The sequence below is a fragment of the Chaetodon trifascialis genome, chromosome 18 (genome assembly GCF_039877785.1).
Source record: "Chaetodon trifascialis isolate fChaTrf1 chromosome 18, fChaTrf1.hap1, whole genome shotgun sequence".
NCBI classification, from domain to species: Eukaryota; Metazoa; Chordata; class Actinopteri; order Chaetodontiformes; family Chaetodontidae; genus Chaetodon; species Chaetodon trifascialis.
Window position 1 is genome coordinate 1,947,865 of NC_092073.1, and position 17,522 is coordinate 1,965,386.

Here is a 17,522-nt window from a genome sequence, read left to right on the forward strand (position 1 = left end):
ACATTGTTGGACAGTGAGAAAAGGCTTGAAAGGACCACTGGCTTACACAGAAGCACACATTTTAGGAATGACCAGATAGACACAGTTAGATCCTTCTCTTATGTTTATTGAACTTTCATTACATTGTGTAAAAACACTGGAGTTGACGACTGCAGCTCTTCTCTCATAGCAGCAAGGTATGTAAATCAAATCAGGTTATTCTGCCAGACAATAAATAATCTGCGTCTTTGGATGATGTTGTCAATGTTTAAAGAACAACGGATAAAAGCTGCAGCATTAATTTTCATTTTACACAACCTATACACATACACCCGCACACACATACATATATGTATATATACACATACATATATATGTATATACATATATACATGCATGTATATATGTATATACATATATACATGCATGTATATACACATATATATTACACATATACACAAAATATATATATTGTGTATATATGCATATATACACAAACACACACATACATATATATGAATTACTTTGCCTATATTTATAAAATTACAACAGTAGTTTGTAAAATAGATTTTAAGTAGAATATTGAGAATTAGCAATGACTCCATCATTGTGACAGGATGGCATTGTTGAAATGTAACAAATAACAAAAACGACATGGCTGGAATGGAGTTCATCTCTGAACTTCCTCAGTTCATTTTGAATGGGGTCACATGGAGTCGTGTTTCTCTGTGTCAGCTCCAAAGTCTTCATCTCTGCTGAGTGACTTCACTCAGAACAATCTTCCACAATGTTTCCCAATATCATGACACACAGGTAGGGAGGGGGTGAGGGCATGTGATATTACAGGCAAGTCTGTCAAAAGACTACAAAAGTCACAGTACAATAAAAAATATATGTAGCTATATAGTACAACCAGGCACACTGCCAACTGTTCAGCTAAACTGGATACTTTGTTTGTACAAACGATACATTTAAGAACTAGAAAAGAGGTCTGTAGCACCTTAAGGAGCTTTAGAAGTATGTTAGCAGCTTGATCCAATACCAAAATATATTGCAGTATTGCAGTGTTTCTTACGTACACATTCAATAAAGTTCACTGGTACCACTGAAGCTTATAAAGAAGTTTGACAGGAATTGCTGAAGGTCTGTGCCTCTCACTGAAGAGCATCTCCTGTCTCCTGGTCACCAAACAACTGCGGGAGACATTTTATTTTTCCTATTTCTTTTTCCCAGGACAGTTCAGATTACTTTAGAATTATGAACCTGATCTGATATCAGACTCCAAATCAGACTGACTGTCTCTAATGTGTGGAGCATTTTAGTGTCAACTTTGATCCACAGTTTGTTGTTTTTACTCTCCCCACATCAAATCCCTGGATTCTGTCATACAGTCCATGTGAGTTATACATCAAGTTGAAACAGCTAGCTGATCTGTATTCATGCAACAGCTTTCAGACAGAAACCGTTAAGAAATCAAGTAATATTTTTAGGTCATATGTCACACTGAGGTCAAAGGATGATAGAGGAGGACAAAATCATCCTGGGAGTTATTGAACATACAGTCTTCTTAACAACTAAACAACCAATGACAAGATGATATTCATAGTTAAGTGCTATCGAATCGTCAATTGAAGCTTCATTATTAGCTCTCACCTAAACCAGCGGTTGAATAGTCAGAGAAGGCCTTCTGAAAAACTAGGCCAACAAATATCTGTGTTTAAGGTACATTATTTTGTTAAAAGACCCCTCAATGAGATACACAGAACACTTGTGCAAGTAAAGCAAAAATGACACTTTGATAGGAAAAACACTGTCAAAATTGTACCTGTAAAAATAAAACATTTTATATTGTATTTACATGTTATTGTTCTCTAAAAGAGCTAAATATATCATCTATACATTTGTAGTTAAGTTTGAAACAAATTGTATTGGAGGAAATAAAGGCATTCAATTTACAAAAAGTGCTAGGAAAAAAATAGCGGCTTGCTAACATCTCTTGTAAAACCACAAACCTTCACAAGATTCAAATAGCAAACTTCCATAAATGCTTTGCACATTACACATTCAACTCTACATTTCACACAACTGAGAAAAATATTGTCTCCATTCATTTCTCATCAATTCTGTCATTCAGGAAAGAAAAAGGGGAACTTAACACTTGTAGTTCATCATCATTTTTGAATCTTGTAGCACAAAAACTAGATGAGTATGTGAGGTAAATGATAACACTATTGGGTTACATATCCATCAACCATTTCATGGAAATAAGATGCACCATCTGTTAATGCTGTGGGGGAAGGGAAAAGGCCAAGTTTGGCAAAAATTTTTGCAGGCTGTAAAGTTCACATTTTTTCTGTACAGGGTGCAATCCAATGTTATGTGTGTACTTCAGATGAAATATGTCATCTTTATCTTGTGAAATACAGATCAGCTAACATCACCTTCATGGCATTTCATCCTTCAGTTACATTGGAGGGCTTACTATCGGTTGAAAATGTTTCAGTCTGTGTCAATATGATACAAGAGTTTTGATACTGATACCAAAACAATATACTGACCAACTTTTTCCTACAGATCCTTTTTTCATTTTACAAAAGAAGCAACAATGCTCAAATGTTGAGCATGAAAGTTCACTCTTGGCCCTGGGAACAGTAGTTTGACAAAATGATCTTAACTAAAGGTCCACTTACTAGTTTTGTTGTTGTTGTTGTTGTTGTTGTTGTTGTTTTATAGCCCTTTAAATAGCACCCAACAGCCTTCATTAAAAAATTGAGTTTGCTCAGTTGTTATGGAGTATAAGTATATGCAAGCAGAGAATTTTGGTCACATGATCAATGTTAAATGCCAAATGTTGCCCAAACATCAGCAGTGGGATGAGAATTTTGTAGTAAAATACAGTAATATCAAGTTGTAATAATTTATATTGGCTGAGGAAGGCAGTATGCCAAAAGTGAGTTCTGAGTGTGCAGCTTTCCCTTTTTTTAATGTGCTGCCAGTGAGCCAGCAACTAGGATAGGTGTTTGTTTTCCCTCAGCTTTTATCAAAATTGTGAATTAAATACAGAATTAATGAGTCAAAAAAAAAGAATGACTCTGACCGAGCATTTGATGTTAGCTTTCAGTAAAGATTTTGGTATTCAGTGCTGTGCACACAATTCAGTCAAGCATGATGTTATTCGTATGAGAAGGAAGACTACAGCCATAAGCCCATCACTGGCAACAGTTAGAAAGCATTTGTGGCCTCAGTATCATGTATGTAACTCCATGATATGGAGTTTCCTACACAAACCTATGTGGAAAAATTAGAATTTCCAGCAGCAGATATCTTTAAATACATTTTTTGTGATCTCAAAGATGTTTACTGTCAGCCCAGAATGACAACATTTTGCCCAGGTAGTATCATCTTTTCCCCTTTGATGAACAACAGCTGCAGCAACTATTCAATGCAACACTACCACATTTAGAAAATTTCAATACACAACAGTAAAGAGAAGTAATGACACGCCAATGCATCAGTGCAAACTTACTATCATTCTGTTGTTAGAAAAATACCTCTTGAACCCCAATTTTCCACTTAATGGTCCACTTAGTATCACAGATGTTTTCAGTATCTGCCTGTTTTAACACTTCACTGAAGATGTTTCGTGTTTACACAAACTACTATTCAATATAATAATAATACTTTTCAATGGCCATTCAAAAATCCTATATCTCAAGCTGGAATCAATCATTTAGAGGGTTATAAGTGAAAGGTGATGTTAGTGGATAGAACTGTATTCGTTAACTTGTGGGAAACAATATCTAAAAAAGTATATGTGATGTACATATATTCTAACTATGCCATTATTTGTACCACTCTTCTTTAAAATGTATATGTTAGTGTATTTTCCATGTTGATTTTAAAAAGCAGCTGACATGTTAAAGTATTACATGAAAAATAAGGCACAACCTCTCCTTACAAGTAGGATTTGAATCTTACATTGTGTCCATACTGATAACAGTCAAGCTACTGTTGGCTACATGTCTTCATGTTAAGAGAAGTATGTATTGTGTGAAGTGTGTATTTATGTCTGTGGGTCTCTGAACTGACTGTCCATCCAAGAGGAAATGCAGCTACTGTTCACTGATTATCTTCATTACTCACAATCAAACAACAGGCACCTCTTTTGGTGGCTTGGGTAGATTTGGAACTGCAGAAAATTGCAAAAATACTACTTCAAGAATCTAAGTGATAAGAATCACAGATGTGTTCACACCAAAACATTGTGTCCTTTCAAAAATGATCAGATCTCAATTTTGTATTTTTTGAATTAGAGATGCAGTTCCCTTAAATCTCCAAAAAACAAAACAGAAACATGTCCTCTTCCCTCTAGTGGCATTTATCCTTGCAGACAGTTTTGGTTTAAATGGGCTGAATTTTTCAGTGCTCTTTCACCCCCATTGTACTGGAGTGGATGCAGAAGTCTCAGAGACAATTATCTCAGAAACAACACAATTCCCAAAGGTGTTGAAACTGAATCCACCACATTTAACTGCATTTGACAGTCCTTTAAAGGTTTAAACTGGATGGACTACCTGAAATAATGATCGAAAACAAGCATGCTTTGGCCTATTCTATTAACATTTTCTTTAACCCAGGGATGGTTAGCTGTGAATCTCAGCTCTTTTCCAGCACTGTCCTGCTTCACATTCACTCATTCTACACATTTGCATTTGGGAGATGCCCAAGCACCACTATGATCTTCTATTGTCCATTGGTCAGCGGCTTTGCTCGCACAGCTACATTTGTAAGTGCAAGAGGGCACTAGAAGCAGTTAAAGATGGTACAAATGACTGTTCCTGCACAGATTTTCAGCCTACCCAGAGCTCTCTGCCCACATGAACCTAAAGCAGTTTTATTTCTACCCTCTCAAACATTTCATTTCAGATAAAAACTCTCCCCTAAAGCTATATATCACAGTACTGAGAGCTGAATATAAATGACGAATGAAGGCAAATCATACCAAACTCCATAAATAGCAGACAGTTTGATTGTATACTTAGAGGGATTTCACTCAAATTAGTGTGCTTTCATGTTTAAAGCTGTATCGCATAAAAAAAGTGCTGTTAGCTTGCATATCAACACTTTGATCTTAAAAGTCTAACTGAGCTCTGAAGATTTGCCAGTAATATTCCATTGTCTCATTTAACCTTTGAGTGTTGTTGAAACATGTAAATACTCTTTTCCAGCATCATAAGTAAGCGTACACTGAGATGCTAAGTTTTCATTGCTGTTATCAGTAAAGAGCAATTACACTTATTCCCTGTTCACATTTGCACAAAAACTGGATTGCCACCAACTCTTTCCTTCATACTTAATAATAATGAGCATTTCAATTACTATTTCAATTATTGACAAAGCCTAAACTTAAGTCTTTGTGTCTCACAGCTCCATCATGTTTTTAGCTTTTTAGCTGTTCATAGAATTAGGCACTATAGTCAAAACCTGAAAAGACTAACATGTGTTTTGTGTTTTAGGAGGTGACCTCCACTTTAATCTAAACAAAGTGAAGTGGAGCCTGCAGGAGGAAGTCAGAACATGTGGCGGTGGACATTTATTTTCACAATCAAACTACTGAACTGAGGGATTCAGAAAACCTGCATGCTGAGTTTTAATGGAAGCACAACATACTAAAGCATGTTTTCCATGCCTCACAAACCTCTGTAAAAGAGGGAGAGAGTATTCATGCCTGAGGAAAACATTTAGTCAGGCTTTAAAAATGGAATGACTACCAAGGTGTGGCTCAGTCACTCATAAAAGATTTCCTCTTAGGATTGTGAATATTTGTTTCACATTCCATTCTTTTGGCAAAAATACCAAAATAGTAGCAAAGTTTGGCAGTTTCACATAATGTTACAATGATTTTATATATTATTAAACAGTTCAACATTGTTCTACACTGGATGAGCAAAAAAAACCCCCAAAAAAACTGAACTGGCATATTTTATATGGATATTCTATATCTAGTTCTTGGTTCAAAGGTAAAGAGTGGCTGGAATATTTGGTAAAGAGTATATTTGCAATTTATCTAGCAATTGCTAATTTGACTTTCAATGTGCATATTGGTGGTGCACATTGTAAAAAGTAATGATTTCTACAGATATTAAAGGCTTAAATTGGGGCACATCATCTTAAATTCTTTAGGCTTTATCATTTCTGAGACACAGGGGAGAAGGTGCTTTATATTTTATTTCAAGGGGGGTAGGAGTCCAGTAAAAATATTAGTTGTGTTATACAGGCTCTTGCTTTTTTAAAAAGCAAGGCATTGGGTTCAGCCCCCTGCCTACCCAAATTGTTTTACGAATCCCCAGTTTGCATTTTTATGCGTCACTTTTGCATACCATCCTTGCAATGACCTTTTTATGATACTGTACTGTATACAATAACATTAGGTACCACATATACACTTAAAACGTGATGACATGCAGATGTAAAACGAGCTTTCTGCATATTTTGAATCTGATCTACAGCTAAAAGTTTTGTTTCAGTCCAACAGTCACAAACAAGGCACTCTAACTACAGTTCTTAGAAACTTAACTGCGACTAAAGGCACAGGTGCTTGAAAACAGACAAGAAAGAAATGGAGATACTTCACGTGATTATGCATTTTTGCAGGAATAATGTCCTTCAACCTTAAAGAAGTGCTTGCTTTGTGGTCTTTGATTAAATTGTTTTTTTTTTCATAACCTTTGAAGAATAAGGCACACTGATACTAACAAAGGGAGAGTGGAACAATTTAGTGCCATATTCAAAACCATCAATAAAGACACATTGAGCCTGCAGTGCTCAGTCCTACTAAAAGATAACGCTACTGTGATAAAACTTGTACGGTTACGCATGTTTGTGTGTCATGGTTAAAGGAGTTTTTTGTATGTTTTAACTGTACTCTCAACATCATTGGAAGTGAGGGCGTGTCTTGTCATGATTCTTCAAGATTTAATTACAGGTTGAATGAATGAACGAATGAATGAAAAGAAGTAATTTCTCAGTTTTCTGTGATGAAACTGGTGCCTGTGAATCCAGACACATGGTTGATCTTAACTCTCCAACTCAGAATGCTGTGTGTGTGGGGTAGGGACGGTGGGGAAAATTGGACAATGGCAGCCCTTGGTGTCAATTCAATCCCTATGTTGAAATACCCTGAAGATTTTTCATCTACCTGTCAGTCTTCAGCAATGTTTGAGCAAATATAAGACAGTTCTGTCTGTGTTTAGTTGACTTTGGGATTGGGGGATGCCTAAGAAACTCCATAAAGACACGCTTCAGCTTTAATGAAAATGCTCCCACTCTTGGTGAGTTAAGATAAAACTTGAGCAGAAAATCCACTAACTACCAAGATGAAATGTAAAACTGTAACACTGTTGCTCAGTAGTTCCTCCTCAGTACCTTGTCTCTAACAATATGAATAAACTTTATGGATTGATCAAAAGGACCAGACTGATGTTTTTGCATGTTTTAGACTATTTACCACAAATCACAAATACTTTAACTTTATGCTAATATTCCTTCATAGCATGTTTGAGATGTTTTGATTGAGCTTTCCCACCTTCCAGGAAGCCGTTGGTTTCCTATAATTTCATTAAATATTGGAAATAAACTTGCAGGTACTTGCAACCGGGCTGTGTAATCCAGCACAGTGAACATTAGGTCTGCTTTACCTGCTGCCATGGTGATTTCATTGTACTGCGTGATAATGCAGTTGTGAGCATGGATATTATAGTGATGATAATGACAAAAAAACAAGCAGACATGATCACTGTGACAGATTACCTGACTCAAGTAAGTGGATTGCCATACAGATTAGAAATCAATGAAACGCAATAGCTGCCTGGAATATTGCAAAAATCCAAAATCTGGTTTGGTTTGGAAAATGGTCAGCAGTCATTTATAGTATGTGACGTATTAAATAGATGTAAATGGGCAAAAACATCCCAAAACTGCAGATTGGTCCCTACGACAAGAAAGACACAAACTAAGGTCAACTGTGACGACAGATAAAATCACTAAGTTCAAAGTGCTGCACAAAACACAATATACATTGTAAAATCTGCATAATAAGGTCAATCTATCATAAAGCATGGGGTTTAGGTAAACAAAGGAAAATGTCACTGCAATCAAATAATTATTATCAGTCATCTATGTGAAAATTCTCCTACACCCAAAAGACTAATTCATGTTAAAACTGACGCAGCTCTCACAACTGATCCGTGTCCAACTTTTTGCTTCATTAATGTGTATGTGGTGTGTTTTTACACTACTGTTTGTGGTGTGGTGCACAGAGCAGTGCTGTGCAGTCTGTAATGACCTTTGTGAGCACAGCCCATGACTAAATTCAACTGAATTCTGCTGCAATTAAAAATTGTATATTCTAGCCTGAAAATCTATTAAAAGCCATTTCTCCTGGTAATGAGAGCAGACCAGGATGAGTTATACAACTTGAAAATAGCAAGAAACCAAGAATTTGGAAATTGTAATTTCATTAACACTCTAGTTTAACACAATAATTTTTCCATTATTATGTGAACACATCATTAGGGAATAATGTATGTGTACTGCTGTTAGTGCTAATCATCATGTGTCTCTTGTGTATGTAAGTGTCTGCTCATGTTTTCATATTAAATGGACAGAGGTGCTAACATCTTCAAATGTGTTACTGGCATCTTGTTTTGCTGTCTGCTGGTGTGATTGTATAGCTCAACATGTGTGTCAGTATGTGTATTTGATTGCATGTGTGCAATGTGCAGTACATACTGGATCACTGAAAAGCTTGGTGGAAGCGGGGCAGTGTGGTGGGTGTGCTCAGGTTGGATATAAAGGAGGAGGGGAGCCCATGAAGCGGATTCTCTGCAGCATCAGGGCCATCAGGGGCATGGGGAGGCAGCTGGACAAGAGATGAAGGCTCTTCATTGGGTGGGTAGGCAACGCCCTGCCCCCCGCTGCCCCCTGCCTGGTTGTAGGGAGGCCCGTTGAGTGGCAGGAAGTTGAAAAGCTGTGAGAAGTCCATCAGAGAGGAGGATGAAGCCAGAGAGTCACCTGCAGAGGCTGCTGCCACCGGCGTGGACATTTTGGACAGGGACACCTCCTGGCTTGTTTCCTCCAGCACGCCCACTTGAGTCTCCAAGTCCAGTTTGGAGGAGGAGAGTTGGTGTTCTTGGGCTGCAGAGGATGAGGGCATGCTGCTCTGCAGCTCCATCAGGTAGGTCTCCAGTTCTCCCTTTAGATTTTGCTCCCGCTCCTGTGAGGAGAAGGTGTATGAGGTAAAATTGGAGCCCAGCGGGTACTTTAAAGAAAAGGGGTGTGTGGTGGTGGGGAAGGGCTCTGTGTCCAGGACGGGGCCTGTGTACATGTTGAGCTGGTGTGGCCTCGGCGTCAGCATTCCTGGAAGCTCGCCCTTGATGCCCCCAGACAACAAGTCGTAGACGACTGGCTCCAGCGAATCAGCTGGCTCAGTTTTTACCCTTAGCAGCTCCCGGGCGTGGCTCTTTTTCACGTGACGTGTCAGGTGGTCCTTCCTACCAAAGCGCTGTGCACAGTACTGGCAAAGGAAGTCCTTACGTCCGGTGTGCACCACCATGTGCCGTCGCACATCTTTACGGGTGTAAAATCGCCGCTCGCAATGCTCACAGCGATGCTTTTTCTCTTTGGTCCCACCAGAGGACTTGCCAGCATGTGTTTTGAGGTGTTCCAGAAGAACCCCTGTGCTGGGGAACGGTTGCAGGCACACTTGGCAGGTGAGGTCTCCACTGTTGGCAGCGTGGAGGGCGAGGTGGCGTTTGAAGCCCAGCTTGGTGTTGTAGCTCTTGCCACACTCCTGACAGGTGAATGCCTCCTTGTACGGGTCGTGAGTGTGTAGGTGATTCTTTAAGTGATCCTTGCGGTGGAACATTTTCTCACAGTATGAACACTTGTGGTTTTTTTCTGGCGAGTGAGTTGCCATATGCCTTGGAACACAGACACATTCTATGAGCACTCAGAATTGTTGCAATCATGTTTTAAGTTGGCATGCTTTACAGTACACATAAACACAAGACCTGAAACTAGTATAAACACATCATTCTGACTACTACTGAGCACTATGTTACCAAAGGTGTAAAGAGAAAAGCAACATGCTGCAGCCTGTTATGAACTGCTGCTTGTTTGTACCGTAGCAGCTTGTATTTGGAGACGAAAGCCTTGGTGCAGTCAGGGTGGGAGCAGCGGTAGGGTCTTTCTCCTGTGTGAGAGTATGAGTGCACCTTCAACTTCTCCAGACTGTTGAAAGCTTTCTGACACTCCTGGCAAGGGAAATTTTTCTTCGGCTTTCCCTCTGCTCTCTTGCGCCTCCCCATGGGCGTTGCAAGTTTGGCTTTCTCCAGAATGTGGTCACGGTGGCCCTGGGTTCCCGTGGCCATGGCACTCTAAGGCAGACCAGCTACATGGACAGGGGTGCAGTGGCCAAGTACTGATGCAATTATTCTATCCAGTCTTATGTACTCACCGCCGGGACTCAGGAGCCTGAGAGAGAGAGAGAGAGAGAGAGAGACAGAGAGAGAGAGAGGGGGAGGGAGGGAGAGAGAGAGAGAGAGAGAGGTGTAAATGTATGTAAATGGTACAGTTTCAGGCTGCTGACTGAGTGGCTGGCAGTACAAAAGGCAACTAAAACCTAAATCAATTAAATCAACAGAAATACTGATCTGAGGCCTGGCTCTCTTCTCTCTTTGGGTAACATTGGTGATCCTGGATTATTGGTACCATGTAGGTGGTTGTCAACTAGCATATTTAACTCTGGGTTTCACAATCCAGCTCAGCTTTGTCCTTTCCACAGAAGTAAACACACCTGACAAATAACTCAAAAAATTTTCTGAGGTACTTCCCACTATAATTAATGTAATATTTAATGGTTGGCTGTAAATAAGTGAGAGAATTATTACATATGTCTTTTTGTATACAACTGCCATTTCCGAAAGGATCAGTTGTACAGAATAAGTAGGTTTCCCTTTTCTATATCAAGATGAACAAATTATGATGAATATGTGATACACATACAAAGTTAAAAGTAATGTAAGATTGTTTCTTCTGCCAAAGCAGAGAGGAGAGAGTTAGTACTAATGAATACTGCCTAACCTAACCCTAACCCAATAAAAGACGACCATGGATACACATTTTTTAAAAATTATTACCAAAACGTTGCCTAATGTTATTTTGAGTTGTAGTGATGTAATACGAGTGTTAAAGCATCTTCACTGCCAGGACTCCTGACAGAAATTAAATCATTTATATACTGTCACTCATTAATGTGGTGACCTACCCGTCCTTTTGTTAGAAGTTCTGTTTTAAACTGTGGGCACATGGACAGCCTGGAACAACAGTGATTATTCTGACCAATAAAAATATTCATCTTTAGAACTTGTCATGTTATTGCAAATTCAGCACTCTGCAGCTGCGGCAGGAATAAAGACTTTACCTTTCCAGTGATCTGACTGGTCAGTAGCCAGGCTGAACAGGTTTTGATCTCAACCTCTGAAGTTTATCTGCTCCAAAGCAGGATAGCCATGCAGCCTAGGTTACCATGGTGATCAACAGCTTTGTGATACCAGAAAACCTGTGATAAGTCTAAAGATAGCTGGATGACTAACTAATCTTGCTCATAATAAAAGGCCCCTGCAGTTTTCTAGACCTTGCCTGAAAGTTGACCAAGTCCAATTGACCATGGCTTTTTTGAGTGCCCCAAACAAAGCAAAGTATGCTCGACCTCATGTCCTGACTACCTCATCAGGTTATAACACTAAATGAAATGCAGCCCCTCCCTCTAATTCCCACTAGATTACAGAAACAAGCCTCTATATCACAATAGTGAACTGGCGATAGCAATAATACTACCAATAACACGACAGGAGTGTGTGATCTTTTGTGCTGGTCGCTTGGCTGGGTGTGGTAATAATGATGTGGGTGAGTTACTCTCTGCTGTTATCTAATAAGACCCTGGATACAGACTGACAGTCTCTGCAATATTGATTGTAAGACTGATCAATATTCTGGCCGATGAAAGAGAAAAATATCATAAACAACAGACCTTAGTGATCTTGGTGAAGAATAGGGAATTAAAAGATCCGAAATCTAAAACAGAGCAGCTTTAAATGAGTCCCAGATTTATTTTTGGTTTCAGTACTTTCCCACCTTGTGTACAGCTTTCATTTTTTGCTAAATAATAAAACACACCTCCAGCTGCATCTATGATATACTGTATGTTAGACAATATCAATGACAATGACACATTTCTTTGTTCTCAGCTTATGGAACAAATGTTTTCCTTCAACTTTCTGTCAGCAGCTGGAAATAGATATTTGTTGGTAGGCTGATGGATGTCAGTACTGAACCCACATTTGACAGATAAACTTCTATTAAACTGCATCAACATTTATGATATCAATTGATTTAATGACAATTTTTCCTTATATGATGTGATGATTAAAAAAACATCTAGGTTGCAATACATTTCATTGAAAATATATTTGCCCCTGCAAAGCAGCAGTATATCAGCATAATTTCACAGGGACAGGGTGGCTGGTGTTGCATCAAGCTATTTTAGCAACTGCAGTTAGAACACATACATGTATGTGTATAGTAAATAGTGAATGTCTGCATGTACATAAAGCTTTTATCCCAATTTGGTGTGCCTCCATCCATTCACACACAAATCATTGGCAGGAAGATGCCATGCAGGGTGCTGGCCCTTGGGCAAGGCACTTGCCCTTGTCCACATTGGACAAGGGGAGCTGAGGATTTAACAGCCAACCCTGTTTTTAGTGGATGCTCTACCTCCTGAGCCACAGGTGAATCAATGACATTTAATTCACTGCAGACTACTTTACTGACATTATTTCCATGCTCACAATAAACCTGTTTGGGGAGTGTAGAAATGAAAGTCTTGATTTACATTTTTCAGCATTATTGTTGCACATTTCTATTAAAAACATGCTGAAATCAGTAAATAATCAAATAAATGGTGATGTCAAAGAGAAAATTTTCATTAAAATACAATCCACTCCCTTTTGTGTGGCCATATTTGCAGGAAACTCTCACCTAATTCTTCCCACTGACGTCTGATGCTCTGGGACAGACAACATGCATTTCAGGAAAACACCAGAATGTCATGGCACAGCTTCCATGAGGCATGATAACAACTGTGATGGATCCATTTACTCTAAGCAAAGTCTCTGCAAGCTGCGTGGAAATTAATGGAAAGCTATGGCTACCGAAGACGTACGGCAGGGGTTGTCAAAGTGCAGCCCTCAGAAACATTCTGTATTCCGTTTTGTCATCAAAGTTTATGCTGTATTTCAAAGGACTGCCTGACAGGCTAATGTGGAAGTAAGAGGGAAGAGCTATCAGGGAAATAATGGTTTCAGGACAAATGTTTGTTGGACCTTGGGGGGTGGATACAGGGATCTGCCTTATCTGCAAGTAGGTGAATACAGTCCTCAGGGAATTGAATATAATGCCATTATGAGACCAATCATAAATCCTATGACAAGTTCATGGGTTTTCCTGTGAAGCCCTGCATGTATGCTGGCTCCCTGAATTGACACTCAGTCATCAAAACTTTGAGAACCCATGATATAAGGAAAATGCAATGAAAATGCAAAGACTGACAGACTGATGACAAAAGGATGTTCAAAGTGGTTGATGAACAACATACAGCAAAACTAAAACTAAACCACAGCAAATATATATAAATGTATACTTGATAATACCCAGTAATAAACTGTATTCTGATTCAAGTACAGTACATCTTGTATGCTGATGTTATGTACTGGAATTGTGAGGCTCTGAACTGAAATTAATAGAAATTTACTGTACATTTAATACACATAGTGTACAGGTAATACAGGTGCATGCCAGTATATACATGACTACTACTACTACTAATAATAAGAATAATACTAATAATACAGTGATACAGTAATTATGCTAATACTACAGACATATCACACATGTAAAGTTTTCATAACTTGAAGTAAATGGGCTACAACATCCAAAAACCTGTAGAAAGTCTCCTCTACCCCTGTGCAGGGTCACCCATCTTAACAAAGCAACAGGTAGGGTGACGTGCCCTTTTAACCAGGAAATGAACTCCATGACAGACTGATGTGAATCAGGACAATCAAGTGAATATTTTAGAAATGGCTGCAAGCAAGATCTGTTGTACCTCTGTAGCCAAAACCACTTCCACGCACCTCCCTATATATAATGATTTTGACAAAAAAAACTCCCTCATATATCTTAGCTCCTCTACAGCTAACGTGACAGGCAGTCGAATCTGTCCCAATCAGCTTTGTGCTAGTCTGGAAACCCTGTTAAATGATGTCTGTGATTCAGTAAAAGGACAATGGAATAGCTCTTGCCTTAAGCCAACCAAGTCTGAAAATTTAATTGAATAAAACACAGATCAAACTGTGCTGAATAAACACAGGAGATATCCAGCAGGGAGAAACAAAAACAGATAAATAGATCACCACATCCACTATCACACATCCTCTTATTATATTAGTTCTCAAAATTCAAACAAGACTAAAAATTCACACATTGATATTTATCACTCAGCAAAATTTACATGAACTGTATTAATTCTGGGATAGCCACCAAATTTGACAATGACTGATTGATCTATACAGGTGCACAGTTTTTAATAGCCATTTATCCATGCAGCTCTGCAAAAGCATCAAAGTGACAGATGAAATAAAGAAAGCTATCGCATCATTCCTTCTTCCTCATTTTGATTGTGGAAAGGGCTGACATTTCTATATTACTGTTATTAAATTCAATGTAAAGTTTCTGTAACTTTATGTAATGAGAGTTTTACAGACTTTTTTTTTTACTATTGAAATAAAGGGTTATTACAATCACGTGTCTGCACTGACTCATGCATATCAAACAGAAATTAACCAAATTACTGCAAATAATTAGATTGATAGCATCCTGCTATTTTGCAATAATTAAGACTTATCAGCATGAAATTTTAAAGAACTTATCATTTTTACCTCAATAAAAAATGTCATGCATTCTTAAGCCAAAAAAGCTACATGAATTCATTTTCATTACTGACTCTTAATTCAAACACATTATAGTAACACATCAATATGCTTGTTATGATTGAGGTTTTGTCGGTGTTAAAAAATCAGTTTTCTGTTTGTTTGTTTTTTTTTTTTATCATTTTGAATAATACAAATGATGATAATAATAATAATCCATGAGATACATTCTGTATCTTTACTCACTTCCATTAACTGTTTGTCTTAACTTACCAAATATACTAATTTCTGAATAGATATAGAAACAATTCTTAAATATTTCTAATTATTTTGTTGAAATTTCTGTAATGCAAAAGTGTACTTTCACTAAGTTACAACAATATAGTCGCCATCAATCTCAAGACAAACAAAGTCAAGTACTTGATATTTTGTAAGACCAACTTTGGGGAGGGTTGTTCTTTAGCTGAAAACACATGTTCTCAACAGCAGGATAATTTAGCACATAAAAGACATGTCTGTCTAATCACAGCTGCAATCAGAACAAGAAATAAACTACATCAGGTTCATTTATTTAAAAATAACCCACGCAGAAGGTGCTGTAGTGCAGACTTTTAAAAAGTAATATATGAATTGTACTGCCTTCAAAACGACAGTGGCAATGTGTCATTATCAAAGCATTTCAATTCTTAAAGCAATTATAAACATTAATATAATATTCAAATTTCAAGAAACTCAAAAGCAAGCAATTAAGAATCACATATTCATTTCTATGGGAAATGATGAGCACTAAATAAGACCCATGCATGCAGACAGATAACATCCTCCCAAGCTTTCTCATGTCAACATTAGTTCCTCCTATCTTTTCAATCAGGATGAAACATATAGAACGTTTCCTTCCAGCCTCAGCAGCATTTAAAGTCTCATGTGAACCAAACAGCGAACATCTGAATCAAAGAAAGAACAACTTCTCCCATGCAACTCTCTGCCTTATTCACTTTAGCATTGTCAAGATTATATTGTATTGATGAACACAATCGCGTGCAATTAGCCGCATGGATTCAGCAGCCCATGTAAAAGACCGAAGTCAAAATCATGCCATGGCAGCTGCACAGCAGTTGCAGACTAATTCCATATTAGATGCAGAGTTTAGGTGTTGCTGTAGGTCGCCTATAGGACAGGTGTAGAGACCAACATTGAGAACTCTTCACTTCGGGAACTGTTTCAATATCAGCTTTCTAACCACCGACACAAACACACTGGCTACTTCAGTTCAATAAAAAAAAGCAGCTGGTGAAAGCAGCTTCTGATCTCCAAACTGTAAAAGTTTACAGAACGTGTGCTTAACGCTCAGTACATTGACATGATCGGCTCCTGTAGCCTCCGCTGTATTATCGGCTGCAGCTATAGGGCCAGATCCTTTAAATACGAATTAGGCTACAAACGTACACAGTGCAACCTGCCACGCCAATCAAACTGAACACAGACTGACTTTTCGTCTTAAAAGAACTTATGTACGATAAGTTGGGACGCAGGTTGCTCAAGCAAATCTTAAGCATTGCTTAATTAGTTTGGCTTATGTTCTCCCTCCATTTTGCTACTTTTTTTGACAAGCAATTTCTTGCCGTTTCTTGTATATCAGCCTTCCTACGGGTCATAGCCGAACTGTCATCTGTGTGACATCGTGATCGATACCTGCAGTGGGTGAAAATACGATATAGCATATAGCCTCAAACAGAAATAGCATGCCTAAACGCCACTGTAGCTGCTACATGGTTGCATTTGGCGTTATGGAAAGGAGATGCTTGAATCGATAAGGACATGTTAACACTGCTTATGATGAAGTGAAGAGAGAGGCAAAAAATGTGAATGCAAATAGAAGGATAATTGACATTACTGCTGAATCCAAGTGCGCCTGTTCCTGCGGGTGCTCATCGCACAGCCGTTGTTATTAAAAAATAAATAAACTAAGTGAGGAGCCTATGTTCAACTTTACTCAACTTTCCTTCATTCTGCTGCTCTCTGTGGTCTTTTAACGTTCGCGGACACGCACTGTAACAGTAAGGCTATCACTAGTGACATTATTTATTTAAAAAAAAATAATAATCAGCACTTGTGTCTTCCCTTGGTTTTCTCTGTGGTCCCAAACGGAGTACTGATTAACACAAACTTTTCCCCAGCTCACCCCTCTCTCATAATTTAAATAACCCCGATATTTTAATTCAAAAACTGAGCAACCGTTTACTTAATTTACATCAAACTTACCCCGGACGCTTTAACATCCTTTCTGTTGAGTTTTTCTTCACTTTCAACTATTTTCCGAATTTTTAATAATTTTTTTCTCATATTTTTTGCTAGACGCGGCGGGCCTGAAAATTGTTTGCTTTCCCGTCTTTCGAGCAGCCATTGTGTATGCGCTGCGATGCAACCGCACTATGATTTAGCCACGCCCATTAAACGTCCCGCCTACCTGTGCTTTTTGATTTGTGTAAGGCG

At 38.4% G+C, this 17,522-nt stretch overlaps 1 protein-coding gene across 1 annotated transcript; it reads right to left on the bottom strand.

Annotated features, from left to right (window-relative positions):
- Positions 1–6,700: 6,700 nt before the first annotated feature.
- Positions 6,701–17,468, bottom strand: plag1 (pleiomorphic adenoma gene 1). The gene is made up of 3 exons (XM_070986372.1): positions 17,292–17,468; positions 10,162–10,512; positions 6,701–9,959 (listed from the first exon to the last, which is right to left on the bottom strand). The coding sequence occupies exons 2-3, from the start codon at positions 10,407–10,409 to the stop codon at positions 8,774–8,776; spliced, it is 1,434 nt and encodes a 477-aa protein (XP_070842473.1). The 5' UTR covers positions 10,410–10,512; positions 17,292–17,468; the 3' UTR covers positions 6,701–8,773.
- Positions 17,469–17,522: the final 54 nt, after the last annotated feature.